Raw genomic sequence first — 14485 nt, forward strand, 5'->3', positions numbered from 1 at the left:
TTTTCTAGCAACATTTTCTGAATAAGATGTCCCAAGTAAAATATGCTACACAATAAGATCCGTCAATATTCTTCTTGTAGAAACTTCTCATGAAACATTACAGCTATTCAGCCATCGTGATAAACAATGAGATCTCTATATAAAAACCAACATTATAAATAAATTATCACTTGTCTCAAAAGTTTAAATTGTTAGGAAATGGTGAATTTAAGCTTTTAACCATTATTCTAACACTCCCTCTCACACGTGGGCTAATACTTCCCCTTAATAAGTGGGACTGAAATTTTTTTTTTTTTCAAAATAAGGTAGAGTAGTGACAAGGTTCAAACACAGGACCACCTCTCTGATACCATGATATATTACCACTTGTACCAAATGCCTAAGTTATTAAGAAATTGTGAATTCAATTATTTAACCATTATTCTAACATCAATAATGCACCGGAATTCATCAAAACTTGTATGAAGTACATAGCAATGCAATAAGCTCATTTTATGTGTATATGTGTTAGGAAAAGACACACATACAAAAACAAGAATGGAACCAAAGCAGCTAAAGATAAAAGCGTATGTCAAAAGGATATCTTGAAGCATATTTCTAACTTCTTCCAGTTCTTTTTCCTTCATGTTGATAGATTTTGTATTCTGCACAACTATATTCATATACTTCAATTTCGAGCGCCTGTAATCATAAAACCCACCGGTCATACCCCCTTTCTTGCTTACTTGATCGCCTGTTATAAGATAAAAATCCAATTGTGTGAAGCCATCAGAGGCTGACCAAAGTTTCTGAAACAATTAATACAGAGCACTTCTATGCCAACCTTCCAAAGTTATGCAGTCCAGACCATCAGTGCGAGCAACCCTGGTGGCCACATCCAAATCTCTGCAAATCACTGTCCTAGCAAAAACCTAGGTACAAGGGAATATATAAGATTAAAAGCAACGTCAAAGGACATCCAACAGGAGTTGAGATAATAATATAAACAGTCACAACCCTACAGTGCAATATAATTTTAAATAGATCTTACAGTAAGCCTTCTCACATTTGTACTCTTTTTGAAGCAATACAAGGCTACCCTACCAACAATTTTAATTTACTTGAAAGAAGTCTACTCCTTTAGCAAAATCTTTCAAAAGATGTAAAGCCAATAAAATTTCTTAATATCTTTTACCCTTACTACAAGTATAACAATAATATACCAAACAAAGACCAGGGGCCACCATCAACTTTCACTGTACACTTGATCAAATCTCATAATTACTATCATAAATGATAAATCTCTCTCTCTCCCTCTCTCCCTCTCATACCTGCCAATTGAATACTTGTGTTTAGAGTAATAAAGTGGAATTTCACACACACACACATATTAACCTTTTTTTCATTTTCCATTTCAACAATAAACCATTAAGTTGCTTCTATGCACTTAAAATTGTCCAGTTCACTGGCCTCCCAACATCCACTTAAGGTTTAAAACCACCTTTGAAGCTTCTTGTGCAAGTAACTGAGCTCGATTATGAATACTTCAAATTCAAGATGACAGTCATCAAAAAAAGGAACTACACAAACAAATAATCCCCTACAGTAAAATTAGCGCATTAATTACTAAATTATTGGTTCACCATATGGTAAAAACCAAAGAAGTTAAAAATAACAATTTTAGGAATCCATCAGGGAAATTACTAATCTAGCATCGTAAACCATGCAGGGATACAAAATGTGTTTCTAACAAGGAACAGAACCCATGGCAGATACAAACCTGTGCAAATGCTGCATGATAATCGGGAGAAAACTTTAGTCTCTTCAACAGGGGTACCACATCAGAACTCTGTGGATAAGACACATGGGGAGCCCTCACCCTGTTCAGAGGTATAAAAGTAACTCTTCCACCCATCGATGAATTAAGTTGTTTAATTATCCTGGTTGATATTTCATCATTTTGGACCACCACATGAAATAAGCTGTTCAGACAAAAACAGATGTCAAATACTTTTTTTTTTCATTATCGAACGCACACAACATGGAAGGTCCAAAAACTACTAGATATTTTAACCGGTTACCAGGAAAAAACATTACAAGAAGATGCAGCTCCAAGAATTAAGAGTCCCCAAAAAGAAATCATATTTACCTGTTTCCAGCAGTAACTTCAACAGCGGTAAAAAACTTTTCATCACAATCAAGCAACTCAATGACCGGACCAAACACCCCACGAATGTTATACTCTTTGCAGATGGACTTAACAGATTTCAGCCCTCTCCTCACATCCTGTGTATTACACAATGGAATAAAAAATTGAGAAGATAGATCCGTCATAACGAAACAACTATGTTATTGTCATAGAATCTGTTGCAAAACGAACAATTAAGAGAGAGGCAATTATAAGAGATAGGAAAACATAACTATAGAAAATAAATAAACAAATAAAAAAGAGGCTCATGATTAATCCATTGAGGAATATACAAGATGTAAGGCCTCTTAGCCACATTTATGATGAAATGTTGATACATACAGAAACACAACAAATTAATAGATAAATATGCTATTAGCATTTATATTTTTCTTTTAGTTATTAAAATTTAACTAAAAAAATATTTTGAAAGCTTTTGTCAGCTGCATCTAAAGTCCTGATGTCTCAAACAACAATAAGCTTAAGATAGAATTCTATTACCAACTTTGTGATTTTTTGTACATATTTGTGAAGGGAAAAACAAATTTATATTTCATAATATTTTAAGATAAAGGCTAAGATCACGTAAGTCAACCTTAACTCCAATTAAATTAGGGTCAATTTTATGGATCCTCTTTCAACTATGCGGAGTTGGCCATATATATCATATTTCTCCATTCTATTCTATCCAAATATATATTGCATCCTTGTTCAATACATCTATTCTTATTGTTTTAGGCCCTTCTGCACCTTTCTTCACTACTTTGACTTGAATTAGATCAGCCTTTCTCACTAGAGCATTAAGCATTCTCTGCAACGCATAACCAAAACATCATAAACTACTCTATCTCATCCCTTTCTCAATAGAGCTACTCCACCTTTAAACAGATGAGTTCATCTATTATTTTCACACCTATAATTTACCATTTTCATTTCCACTACACTTGTATTAGGAATGTCTTACTTCTTACCAACCAAACACTTTGTATCATTTTTCATTTCCACTACACGATGTTCATTTCTTTCAATAAAAGTCTTATTACCTATTAAAAATAAAGCATCATTGATCTAATGGCAATTCTAAATAACTTTTCCTTTCACTTTAGAAACCCAGCCCTTATCTTATGGACCATATTTATTTCAATCTCATTCCACAAAAAAAAAAAAAAAAAAAAAAAAAAAAAATTCATTGTGAAAATACTATTTGGTTTACTAGAAAAAAAAAAAAAAAAAAAAAAAAAAAAAAAAAAAAAAAAAAATCTATTCATTGTGAAAATACTATTTGGTTTACTAGTTAAAAAAATGTAGTATTTCTCATTCACCATGGAATATAAGTTAGAGCCTATATATATTAGGAAATACTATGAAGAGTTTGGTGGCTTTGGTCCAGGTGGTCCTCTCACATGGACAAAGAAGAAGACTCTTAGAGAAACAATTCTTTTGGGGTTATAAGATACCCACATGTTTGAAAAGAGTTTGGCCATTGTTTGAGTGAGAAAGCACCATTGGATGTGTTGGGACTACGAAATGTGTGCCTTATTTGTAAGTTTGTTAGGTGGTATTGAGAGTTTAATTTGGGTATAATTGGATTTGGGTTAGCTTTTATTTATACAAGGTTTTGAATATGTGTGTTTGTGAGTGTTGCAACATTGTTAAAAGCACACTTAAGCTCAAAGCTCGAAGCCCCAAGGCTCCAACGCTTTTTGCCTCAAAAGCTAGGCTCATTCAAAGATGTGCGCTTTAGACGCACTTTTTTGCGCTTTTTCAAAAAGCTCAAAGCGCGCTTTTTGGAGCTTTTTTATACTCTCAAAAAAATAAACCAAAACTGAATTAAAACTATAGGATCTTGACATTATTGATATAAACCATTGATTTTGCATATTTTTAGGGTAACTTACTTATCCAAAAAATTTTGAGTATAACTTGTCTACAATAGTTTGAGTATAACTTATCACAAAACTCTAGTCATAAAACTCTTGTCTACTATATATGTTCTCACTAGATAAACTCCATCCCATTTTAACATTGCGTACTGGGAAGTGGGAATTGAATAAAATCCAAGTTTCAAAGTGTACATACCTACTACAACATAACCATGAAACCTAACTTTGTAAAATGCATGGTGAATCATATCATATTTATACCACTCAACAACATAATTGTAAGCACTTATCAACAACAACAACAACCAAAAAAAAAAACAAAATTGTGCGCAACTACCAACACAGAGAAAATTTAAGCCTGATACATATTCATATGATTGTGTCATTTTTTATAAATCACATACTCCAGTAGTCCCAATGTGAAGGTTTCCCTACGCATTTTGACAACCATGTTCAGAAAATTGAGAAAGTAAAACAAATTAAGATGAGATTACTCACCCCAGGAGTTGCATGATCAAGGCTCTTTTCTGCCTTCTCAACTTCTATTCTCAGCTTATTGATATCAGAAGAAAGTGCACTTTCTTTGCTCCATAAGTACCTACACAGTTAACCACACTTTAAGCATCTTGGATTATTTCAATAACCTTGACAAAAACAAAAGCACATAGATCATACTTTCGCTCATTTTGCAGCTTGTCTCTCTCAGTTTTATGATGACTGAACCCTTCACGTGACTGGGAGATATGGGATTCTAACGTAGCAATTTCAGTTCTGCGAGACTCAATGTAGGCATCCCGCTCTGTCAACTCAGCATTAAGCCGGCGAATTTCTTCCTGAAGTTTTTCCTCCTGCTACCAAAAATAACAGATAAGACCAAAAAAAAAAAAAAACAAAAAAACAAAAAAAGGATAAAAGTGACCTATATACCATACAGAATTTCATTTCAATAAAATTAATTAATGATGAGAATAAACGAACTGGAAAATTCAAACACAAGGCTATGCAATAGTTTTTGAGTTGGAAGCAAGCTAGTACAGACAAGTCAACTTATGACCATGTATGTGTGGTTTTGATTTCTCCAACCAAACCAAGCATCATTCTCAAAGCAAATAAGCATATTAGTTTTCCAAAAGGAGAAAAGTCAGATGAATGAGACCGCCAACATCAGGGAAATGCAGGAATCAAATTTTGAGGCATATATTAAAAATAAAAAATAAAAAAAAAAGGGCACGGGGGAGATGAGGGGTGGTGGTGGTATTCCCACGATAGAGCCAATGAAACCAACTCTCCCAAGCACAAGGGCAACTTGGTGCCTCAGAAAATGAAGTGCAAACTTCACACCACCTACATTCAACAACTCATGGAAGTACAGACTCCACTTTATTTTAATGTAGGAGATATGATGGCATGGCACATGCAACCCATGATGACATGGCAGCATGGCATGGCCAAAAATAAAGGGAGCTCTTCTGTGACCAAATTCAGCATGTGCTAATTAGGGCAAGGCTTTGGCCCACATGTGGTAGTTACATGTGCATGTGCTAAAAATTAGGAAAGTTGTTAGGTATGCCATGTGATTCAATTAATTTCAGCATGTGTTAAATGTGTAGCTATAGTTAGTTAGCTTGCAAATGAAATTCCACGTGTTATAAATATGCTATTGCTAGCTAAATATTAGGAGTTTTAGTTGTGGGAGGGTGATGTCATCATGTAACTCCTAGGCTTATAAATAGCCTTGTAAATCTCAAATTATAAATTCATTCATAAACTCTCTCTTGAATGCATTGATTATCAACCTCTTATATCATTTTTATACCATGACAAAGGTGTTAATAGCTTCAATCAAGGCTTTCATCATCATTTAGTAGAGATTCTTGAATCTCAATCATAACGAACAAGAGTTAAATACCTACTGATCCATGACATTCAAGAGCTCTGCCACCAAAAGATACAAAACAGAAACAATACAAACCCCATTAAAGGGCAAGAATCAAGCTTCGAATGGCTTCATGGTCGGCAAGAAATACTTTATGACAGAGAAAATGGAGTATATGAATCTGGCAGAAGATCCTTTAATGAAGCTTACAAATACGGAAATAAAGAGAAGAAAGAGTAATACATGTTGAGAGGAATGTTATTGCAACTTCGAATGCTGGAGACAAATTATAACACATTAAAAAAGGAATTCATCTGTTCATATTCTTGTGTCCCCAGATTGGAAAGAAAGTGACGTATATCATGGCAAACAGGTCTTATCTTACTTTCAAGGACTTCACAGAAGCCCATATGCTGCCTTATCTAACTTACATTTTCATTTGCTTGATGATAAGAACAATCTGTAGGGTTCTACAGCTATGTTGTTCCAACATCAACATACTCTATATGCTTTTGATGTAATTCATCATTGCCATTAAAAATGAAAAAGAAAAAGTAATTGTTTTCGGATAACAGAGTTCTCCGACAGAAGGACCCTTAGATGACCAAAGTGTCAAAGATGGTGTAATTTTCCTTCAATAGTTCTTCACCAAGAAAGATAAATTAAAAGATCCTCATGTTCTATCCATATAAAATATTTAGAAAACACTATGATGTAGCATCCAAAATGGCACTCTAGTTTCCTAAAGCAACACTTTACCTGCACCAAATTTGAAGAAAGCACTTTTTGAAGATCATCAATTTCTCTTTGAAGCCATTTGTCACGATTAGCTTTACTCGAAAACTGGGTAGCACGACCTTGTTTCTGATAAAGAATGCTAAGCTGCTTTTCACGCTCCATTATTCTACGTACATGAGAAACAGTGATTAGGAAAAGATTTAGCAACCAACAGGAAATTTCTCCAAAGCACACAATAAGTTCAATCATTTTGGCTAGACGAGCACATTTGATAAAATATACAAGCATAGATACATCAGTATATACATTACTTCCACACCAGAGTTCAGAGGAATAAAAAGGAAGTACAGCACAGGAACAGAAAGAAGAATCGCATAAAATAAAAGGGATGAAAGGGAGAAGTCAAATTTTTTACTGACTTTTAAGCACAACTAATCTAAGCCACTGTTTGCCTACTAAAATGCATTAACCAAGCCTATCCAAAAAAATTGCAGTTGGTTTAAACAAAAAAGTGCAACTAAACAGATTTATTTCAGCTATAAGGTATTAGCCAAGCCAAACAAACCAACTTTTGCAAACAGAAGGCACGTTGCCTTAATATATACATATGTACCATAGATACATATATACATCTATTGAGATAAAATAACAGATAAAATTCTCAATGAAGAAAAAATATTAAAAATTAGAAAGTTGGCATACATTATGAAGAGCATGCATATAGAAATCATTCCAGTATCAACTAACTGTCATAGACATACCCCTTTGTTATCTCCTTTTCCTTTATGACTTGATTCTCATAAAAAGGATGTATTTTGTCAAGCTCATCCATTGAGTCTTGAATTTCTTTCTGTAGAATCTCGAGCTGTCTTGTAGCGTCCTCCTAAAGCATGCAACTTGCAAGTTTAGCATCAATATTTGCAAAATTGTTATCACACATACACACGCACATAACTATTGATCTCTAATCATCTTTAAATTTTGCAAGCATTAAGAGTCTTAAGGAAATATTGGTAATCCAATGGTGGATTTGTCAAAAACTCATCTAATAAAAAGTTATTAAGTGATATAATATTAACAAGGTGTAACTCTCGTTAATATATATATATATATGAACTGATATATACTGTCATTATCCATAACAATACCTTGGCTCGGTTATTTCCATAGATCTTCTCCTGTAAGTCTTTGACATCAAGCTCCAGTTCTGTGTGCTTTGTTATTGCTTCTGTTCGTCGGTTTTCCAAAGCTTCCTTCTCCTTGACTAAACCTTGAACTTCTTTTGTGAGATCTTTCAATGTCTCCTCCAAGTCCTTGGCCTTTTCATGGGCATCCAGCACACTATTATACATCTTCGTTGATGTTTCAGAATATTTATTTCGTGCCTCTTCAACCTGCAATCAAGGTGAAAATTATATAACCTTCAGCTTCAAAGCCACAGCTATACAAAAATAAAATAAAAGCTATTTTGGCCACTATACATTTTCACTTCCTAGTAACCACAATACTATAAGTAAAATATGCTTTCTATTGATTCAAAAATACATGATACACTGTAGAGGATGCACAACACTATGACTTATTCATGTTGAGTATCAATTTTATAAGCTATGAAACTCAAAATCTAAATTTTTGCCTTATTGTAAAGAATTAGATATATTTTCTGAAAAACTTTCGCACCAAAATACATTAGAACATTGGTGTCCATGGCAAGGAAGTAACACATTCCCCTCCCAACTTGCTGATTTGTTGATTCATTGCAGAATAAAAACTGTCACAATCCACAGACTAATAGATCCTATAGTGATATTTATATTAAGGCTGCTGTAATTTTTTCCCATTGAAAAGCTCTATTTCCATGTTGATACTCCTGTCCAGAAGGAAAGAGAATTCTAAGGAGACAATGTGCTTGCTTTGTGCTAGTCAGAAAAGGCGGACATTCTTGACCATTCTTTATTCTTCATTTTTATAAAGATACATTTTCTGATTACATTCTCATTAGGATATGCAGTTGAATAATTAGCACATTATTAATTGAGATGAGGAGAATAAAGTATATTCCTTTCCGATTAAGAAAAAAGAAATGATGCAAACTTCATACATCCAAGCATCTAAATTATCTGACCTCTGCCAGTTTCTGCCGAGCATCATGAACTTCCTTATCATAAATAGTATATTCTAGAGATTTCCGCTGCTTGTCAAGCTGCTGATATTTTCTAAGTTCCTCTTTCTCTTCATCCAGTTCCTTTAATCTCTCATCCAAGTACTGAACAACTTGAATTATTTGCTTTCTTTTATTTCCTGATTAACAGGTGAAAAAACAGTTATATATACTTGCATACATACATGCATACATAAAAGAAAAGGAGGGGGAAATAAAAAATGACTTGCCCGTTTCTTGCATAATTTTCAAACTTTCACGTCGTCTCTCCTCATAAACTCGAGTGCCACCAATTTCTTTCAGTAAATCCAGTCGCTCAGCATCTTTCATCAATGTCAATGATGCTATCTATGTAACAGTCCAGACATCCCAAAGAGGGATAATAAAAGAGAATAAGTGTGTGCCTGATGAATAATAAAGCAGAAAGAAATGGTAACAACAAAGTTCAATAATATAAAAATCATGCTCCTACTTTTCCTTGCTGCACAACATAATAAGGATTTGAGCGAGAGAACCCAGCACTTTCCAATAAATTCATAACTTCTGTTTTACTGCAAATCGTGTTACCCATGTTAGGCTACATCATTTAAAAGAAAGGGCGCTAGTGAACATAATCATATATGACATAGAATATGGTCTTTTTCAAACAAGATTCAAAACTTACGTGATGTGCTTTCCATCTAAGAAATACTCATCTTTTTTCAAACCAATTGTTCGACGCAAGCGCACTTCCTCCTTATCAACCTGAAAAGTGGTGGAGAAGCATACTAAAGCAGTGAAAAAAATAAGAAAACAACCCATACAATCAAGCATCCAACATCCCTCAGTTCTGGGTGATCTAGCAAAAACAAAGAAAGAATAGGAGTAGCAGTGATTATAACTATACAAAGTAATATTAAATTGTACAAACAAATCTTTTTTCCTTTTTTTTTTTTGATTGGCACATGATACAAACAACTATAGCTTAAGTTATCGTATTCGAAAGAGAAAAAATAGAAAGATCTTGTATACAGGAGCTACTTTCACTGTTTTACATAGTCCACATTAATAACTAAAACTAAAGATAAGAGATAAAAGGAACTTAAAAAACCGCAATTGTAATTGTTCCCCAAGACAACCTTATAATTTATCTCATCACTTAGGGGCCTTCAAGCGTACTCTGGTCTGGTGTGTTACATGGATTAGGGTAAATGTATCAGGAGATATAATGTGTCAAGGCATCTGACTCACCTTTTTTTTGTTTTTTGATAGGTAAGGCATCTGACTCACATAATGTTCAAAACTTGGAAAACGAAACAAGCAAAATTTTCGGGTGCAGATACTGGACAGGTCATCAAAATAATATAAAACAGTACTGGACAGTGAAAGATTCAATGCTGCTTTTTGGCCTGGCATGGTAGGTAATTGAAATTTCAGATTATTAGTCAAGGGCCCTAGTTACTTGAATATTTAAAACTCATCTTTTTGCCATCTATATCAGAGCTGTAGGTTATTTCTTCATTCATTGAAGCCACAACATAATTTAAGAAGATAAAGCACAGAAAAAGGGGGGAGTGGACTTCAGAAATGAGCTTTACTGTATTTGATCAGATCCCAACTTCCATTAAAATGGGCTTATATAAAATCAAACAGAACAACCCTTTTTCTGTTAATATATTTGTTGATTTTTTTTTTTCTTAACTATTAGTTTTTTCTTTGCATGCCCTTCAATGATGCAAAAATAAAATCACAAAAGAGAGATCAGCTTTCAGAAAATAGTTGGCAGTCCAGTCAACAAAGCAACACTATGCCTAACAAATGCACCGGTTTATTATGTACTAACAAGCAAAAGGTATGAAAAAGAAGGAAAAAAATAATTAAGCTACCAAGGATTTATAGAAAACATCAAGGTTTAACATTAAACCCCCTCCCCTTAAAAAATATATACCTTTTTGCTATACTAATAAAATTGTTATGGTACAAAGTGTTATATCAATAAAAAAAAGTTTAGGTACAAAGCATTACCGGAATACGATTGTCAGAATTGTCAAACACAATCTCCACAAAAGCAGATAATACTTGGTGTCCAGCACCTTCCTGCATAATAATGATACATAGAATTCATTAAAACATAAACTCAACATGATTTCTAGACAATGAATAAAATAGGTAGCGAAGCATACATGGAGCAGTGCATGCCTATCTTCACTGCGCAGGTTCTGGAAGAGATCACTTAATACAAATCGAATCGCTATAAAGATAGACATTTTAAGTACCAAAAAGGAAGTTTAACTGTCAGTTTCTTTCCAACAAAAAATCATCAGTCAACAGATATAAACAAAGTACCCAAAATCAGGTACTCACCATGAAAAAAGTTTGTTTTTCCAGATCCATTGGCACCAACTGCAGAGGACATAGTTCAAATAAACAAAAGCATTTATTAATATTCCAATCACACATAAAACAATGTAATACACACACTTTATTAGATAGGCATCTAGTACTATTAGAAGAAGAAATGCAAATGAATAAGTACATTTCAAAAGGGAGGACAATATAATTACTCTATGCTTTATAATGTCTTTCTAAGACTCCTTGCTTTGCATGAAAAACCATCTACTAACTAGATAAATAAATCTGGTAAGGACTCGAAATAGTTCTAGAAAGAAGCTTTCATTTGAAGAGTTTCTTCAATGGTAACGCTGACTTTTGTCATCCAATGATAATCAATGCTAATAACTTGGCCTTTCAAGAGTTTCTTTACCACTTAATTGTTTATATCAGACATCACACATATTCACAAGCAGTTTAATTCAGTGACTTAGACGCAGATAATAATCATTTTTAACAAAGACTAAATTATTACATTTCTCACATAAAAATATTTTTAAAAAAATAAAAAAATAAAAACTGTAACAGTGATAAACACACACAAACTTTAAAATAAAATCTCACTGAATCATCAATAACAATATTGAACAAGTACAGGGAAACCATTACCAACACAGTTAACTTTCGGACTGAAAGGCTCAGTAGCGACTTGTTCTCTATAGCTCTTAAACCCCTCGATTATAACCTAAATTTCAAAACCCCAGATATTAAAAATAAATAAAAAAATAAATTAAATAAAAAAAAACATATACATCTCAAATATCAAATAAAATGTAAGTGTCAAAAGATACTGGAACAAATAAAGAATAGAGAGAACAAAATTTCATCTAATTTTCAGTCCTTTGCTCTGACCAGCCGAGAATAATTTACCTGCTTGATATACATGCTGAAATCAGCAGGTTATCCAGCCTCTGCAAGAGAATGTGAAAGCATAACTATCAGCAGTTGTTAATAAACAACTCAAAAACCTCGCCCAAGCCTCGTAGATCATAGGTTTTTTTTTTTTTTTTTTGGGATAAATAAAATAAGCATACCCAACACAAGATATGAGTTGAAAATTTTCTTTCCCATTTTCAGTGTTTACTTCACTCGCTACTTGAGGTGAATTCACTCACTAAAAGTCTAAAAGTCTAAAAGCAACAAACACTGCCCAAGTTAAGGACAGTTAAACTATTTTTAGGGCAGATAGTTCAGGTGCCATTCTACCAAACAATCCACAATACAATCACTGTTCTATCAGCATATAACAAACACGCTTTTTCTGGAAACAAAAATTCAAGGGAATTACGGTAATTACATTCCAAAAAAAAAAAAAAAACAAACAAAAAACTTAAAGCAACACTTATTTTCTAAAAACCCAAAACCTAAAGCACTTTCCGATTAGAAAGCGAGAAAAAGTGAAAAACACTTCTATAGTGAGAGTGCAAAGTAAACCCTAGCCTACCATGCCGGAAAGTGAGAACCAAAGTCTGTGCGCGAAACTCTGAATTTTAAATTTTAAATAAAAAATAAAAATAAAAATAAAAAAAGGAAGTGAGAGCAGAGTAGATTCTAGGGTTTCAGCAAGTGAAAAACGAAAAATCGAAAACAAAATTATGGTTTGTGAAGTAGAGAAGTAGGAAAAGAGAGAATTGAGTGGGAAAAAAAGGGGTTTACCTACTTTACCAGAAGTCGCAGTTGAATTGAAGCGAGAGAGAGAGAGAGAGATGGAGGGAGGAGAGTGAAAATCGAAGTGAGTTGACTTGAAATAGAGGGGTGTGTAGTTGTAAGGATGAGTGTTGAACTGTGCCGTGCTGTGCTGTGCACCAACGGCGAACTTTTAGCACTGTATTATGTCCTTTGATTTTTGAAGCACAGCGAGCGAAGTAGCAGAGTGAAAAAAAAAAAAGGGCGGCAAAATAGGAGGTTTTTCTTTGGCTCCAGATGAAAGAGCCCGAATGAAAATATCAAATTATGAAGAAGATGAAGCACGCAAGGAAGCGAAGCAAAGGAATTGTTGCAACAACGATGAATGATTAATTGATGGGCCTGGGTTGGGTTGGGTTGGGTTGGGTGCGTTGGGGCGAACTGTGCAGTGTGCACTGCTCAGTTCTCTGTGTTGTTGTGACCAGTTCTGGTGTTTGGTTGTTGGGCTAGGCTATTCCACATCAAGGGATGATATTGACAGGGAAATTCACCTGAGAAAAGTAAAAGCAACTACACCACGTTCCGACCAAAATTTTTAAAATTAAACTAAATAAATATAAATAAATAAATTTACCCCACCACATAATTTGTTGCTTGGACTAATTTATTTTCTTTTACTTCTTTTTGTAAGATTTTTCATTTTTCTCTTCTCTTTTTTCTTTCTTCTTTTTTTCAATGATATGTAATACAAGGTAAGTTTCTTCGATTCCTATTTCTTGTTACACGCAAATTCGAATAACTTAATACAAATCCAATAGCTTATGATAGGAGGGATTCTTAAGTTTGTAGAGTGAGCCTGAAGATCTTTTTTTTCTCTCTCTCTTATACAAATCCAATAGCTTATAATAGGAGGGATTATTAGGGTATGTTTTGTTGGAAATGAAATAAGGATGATGGAAAATAAATGAGTAAAAATAAGTTTTGGTGTTGTTTTGTAAGGAAAGAAATGATGGAAAAAATAAATTAGTAGAGCCTAGGCATTTTCTCTTCTGGTCCACCAAAAATTCATCTCTCCAAAACAGATAAAAAATAGGCATGAAAACTTCTATTCCAGCGCAATGACGAAATCGCCCTCAAATTTGAATGCTTCTCACGACTGTCACCTACCCCCATCCACTTCACCGCACAGTTATGAGTTAACACACTGATGTCTTTCTTACTTTGTTTGTATCTCCTCTACACAGTCTAAGGTAATTCATCTCGTCCTTCTCTTTTTTTTCCTTTTTTTTTTCCTTCTTGTCGTTACTCTCTCTACCTTCCATGGTTGATCTTCTTTGTTTGTTTGTTTGTTTTTGCAAAGAGTCTTCAAAAATCTCATGCAACTCCTTTTTTGGTGTGAAATTTAAAAATATAACCGTTAAATTTCATGTTTCTTATGTTCTTAACATGCATATCAAATTTCATTCAAATCGAACATTATTTACTATTCGGTTAATAAACTTATTTTTTATACACAGTTTTAAATTACAAAAACTTGAAATTTTAACATTTGTATAATGACATAGCAATTGATCTTTGATCTTCTTGAAATTTTGCAAGCATGAATGATATAATAAGAACATTCAATCCAACGGTTAAACTTTCATAATTTACTCTCGATATAA

General features: G+C 33.6%; 1 protein-coding gene across 1 annotated transcript; it reads right to left on the minus strand.

Annotated features, from left to right (window-relative positions):
- Window positions 1-305: 305 nt before the first annotated feature.
- On the minus strand, window positions 306-13238 carry LOC111998402 (structural maintenance of chromosomes protein 3). Its single transcript, XM_065782359.1, has 19 exons — window positions 12852-13238; window positions 12066-12106; window positions 11805-11880; window positions 11169-11207; window positions 10988-11055; window positions 10830-10901; window positions 9490-9569; window positions 9298-9376; window positions 9056-9173; window positions 8790-8965; window positions 7813-8058; window positions 7426-7547; window positions 6686-6830; window positions 4726-4898; window positions 4549-4648; window positions 2129-2265; window positions 1760-1961; window positions 824-911; window positions 306-733 (listed from the first exon to the last, which is right to left on the minus strand). The coding sequence occupies exons 2-19, from the start codon at window positions 12078-12080 to the stop codon at window positions 408-410; spliced, it is 2262 nt and encodes a 753-aa protein (XP_065638431.1). The 5' UTR covers window positions 12081-12106; window positions 12852-13238; the 3' UTR covers window positions 306-407.
- Between the last annotated feature and the right edge of the window lie 1247 nt (window positions 13239-14485).

The sequence above is a fragment of the Quercus suber genome, unplaced genomic scaffold, assembly GCF_002906115.3.
Source record: "Quercus suber isolate HL8 unplaced genomic scaffold, Cork oak 2.0 scaffold_299, whole genome shotgun sequence".
In the NCBI taxonomy this organism is placed as follows: Eukaryota; Viridiplantae; Streptophyta; class Magnoliopsida; order Fagales; family Fagaceae; genus Quercus; species Quercus suber.

Bases quoted from the DNA above. Each gene is read 5' to 3' on its own strand.
- LOC111998402 (XM_065782359.1), bottom strand. The intron at 11,056-11,168 runs GTGAGTACCTGA...CTATCTTTATAG, and splicing joins AAAAACAAACTTTTTTCATG to CGATTCGATTTGTATTAAGT. The intron at 4,899-6,685 runs GTAAAGTGTTGC...TTTTGGTAGCAG, and splicing joins TTTCTTCAAATTTGGTGCAG to GAGGAAAAACTTCAGGAAGA.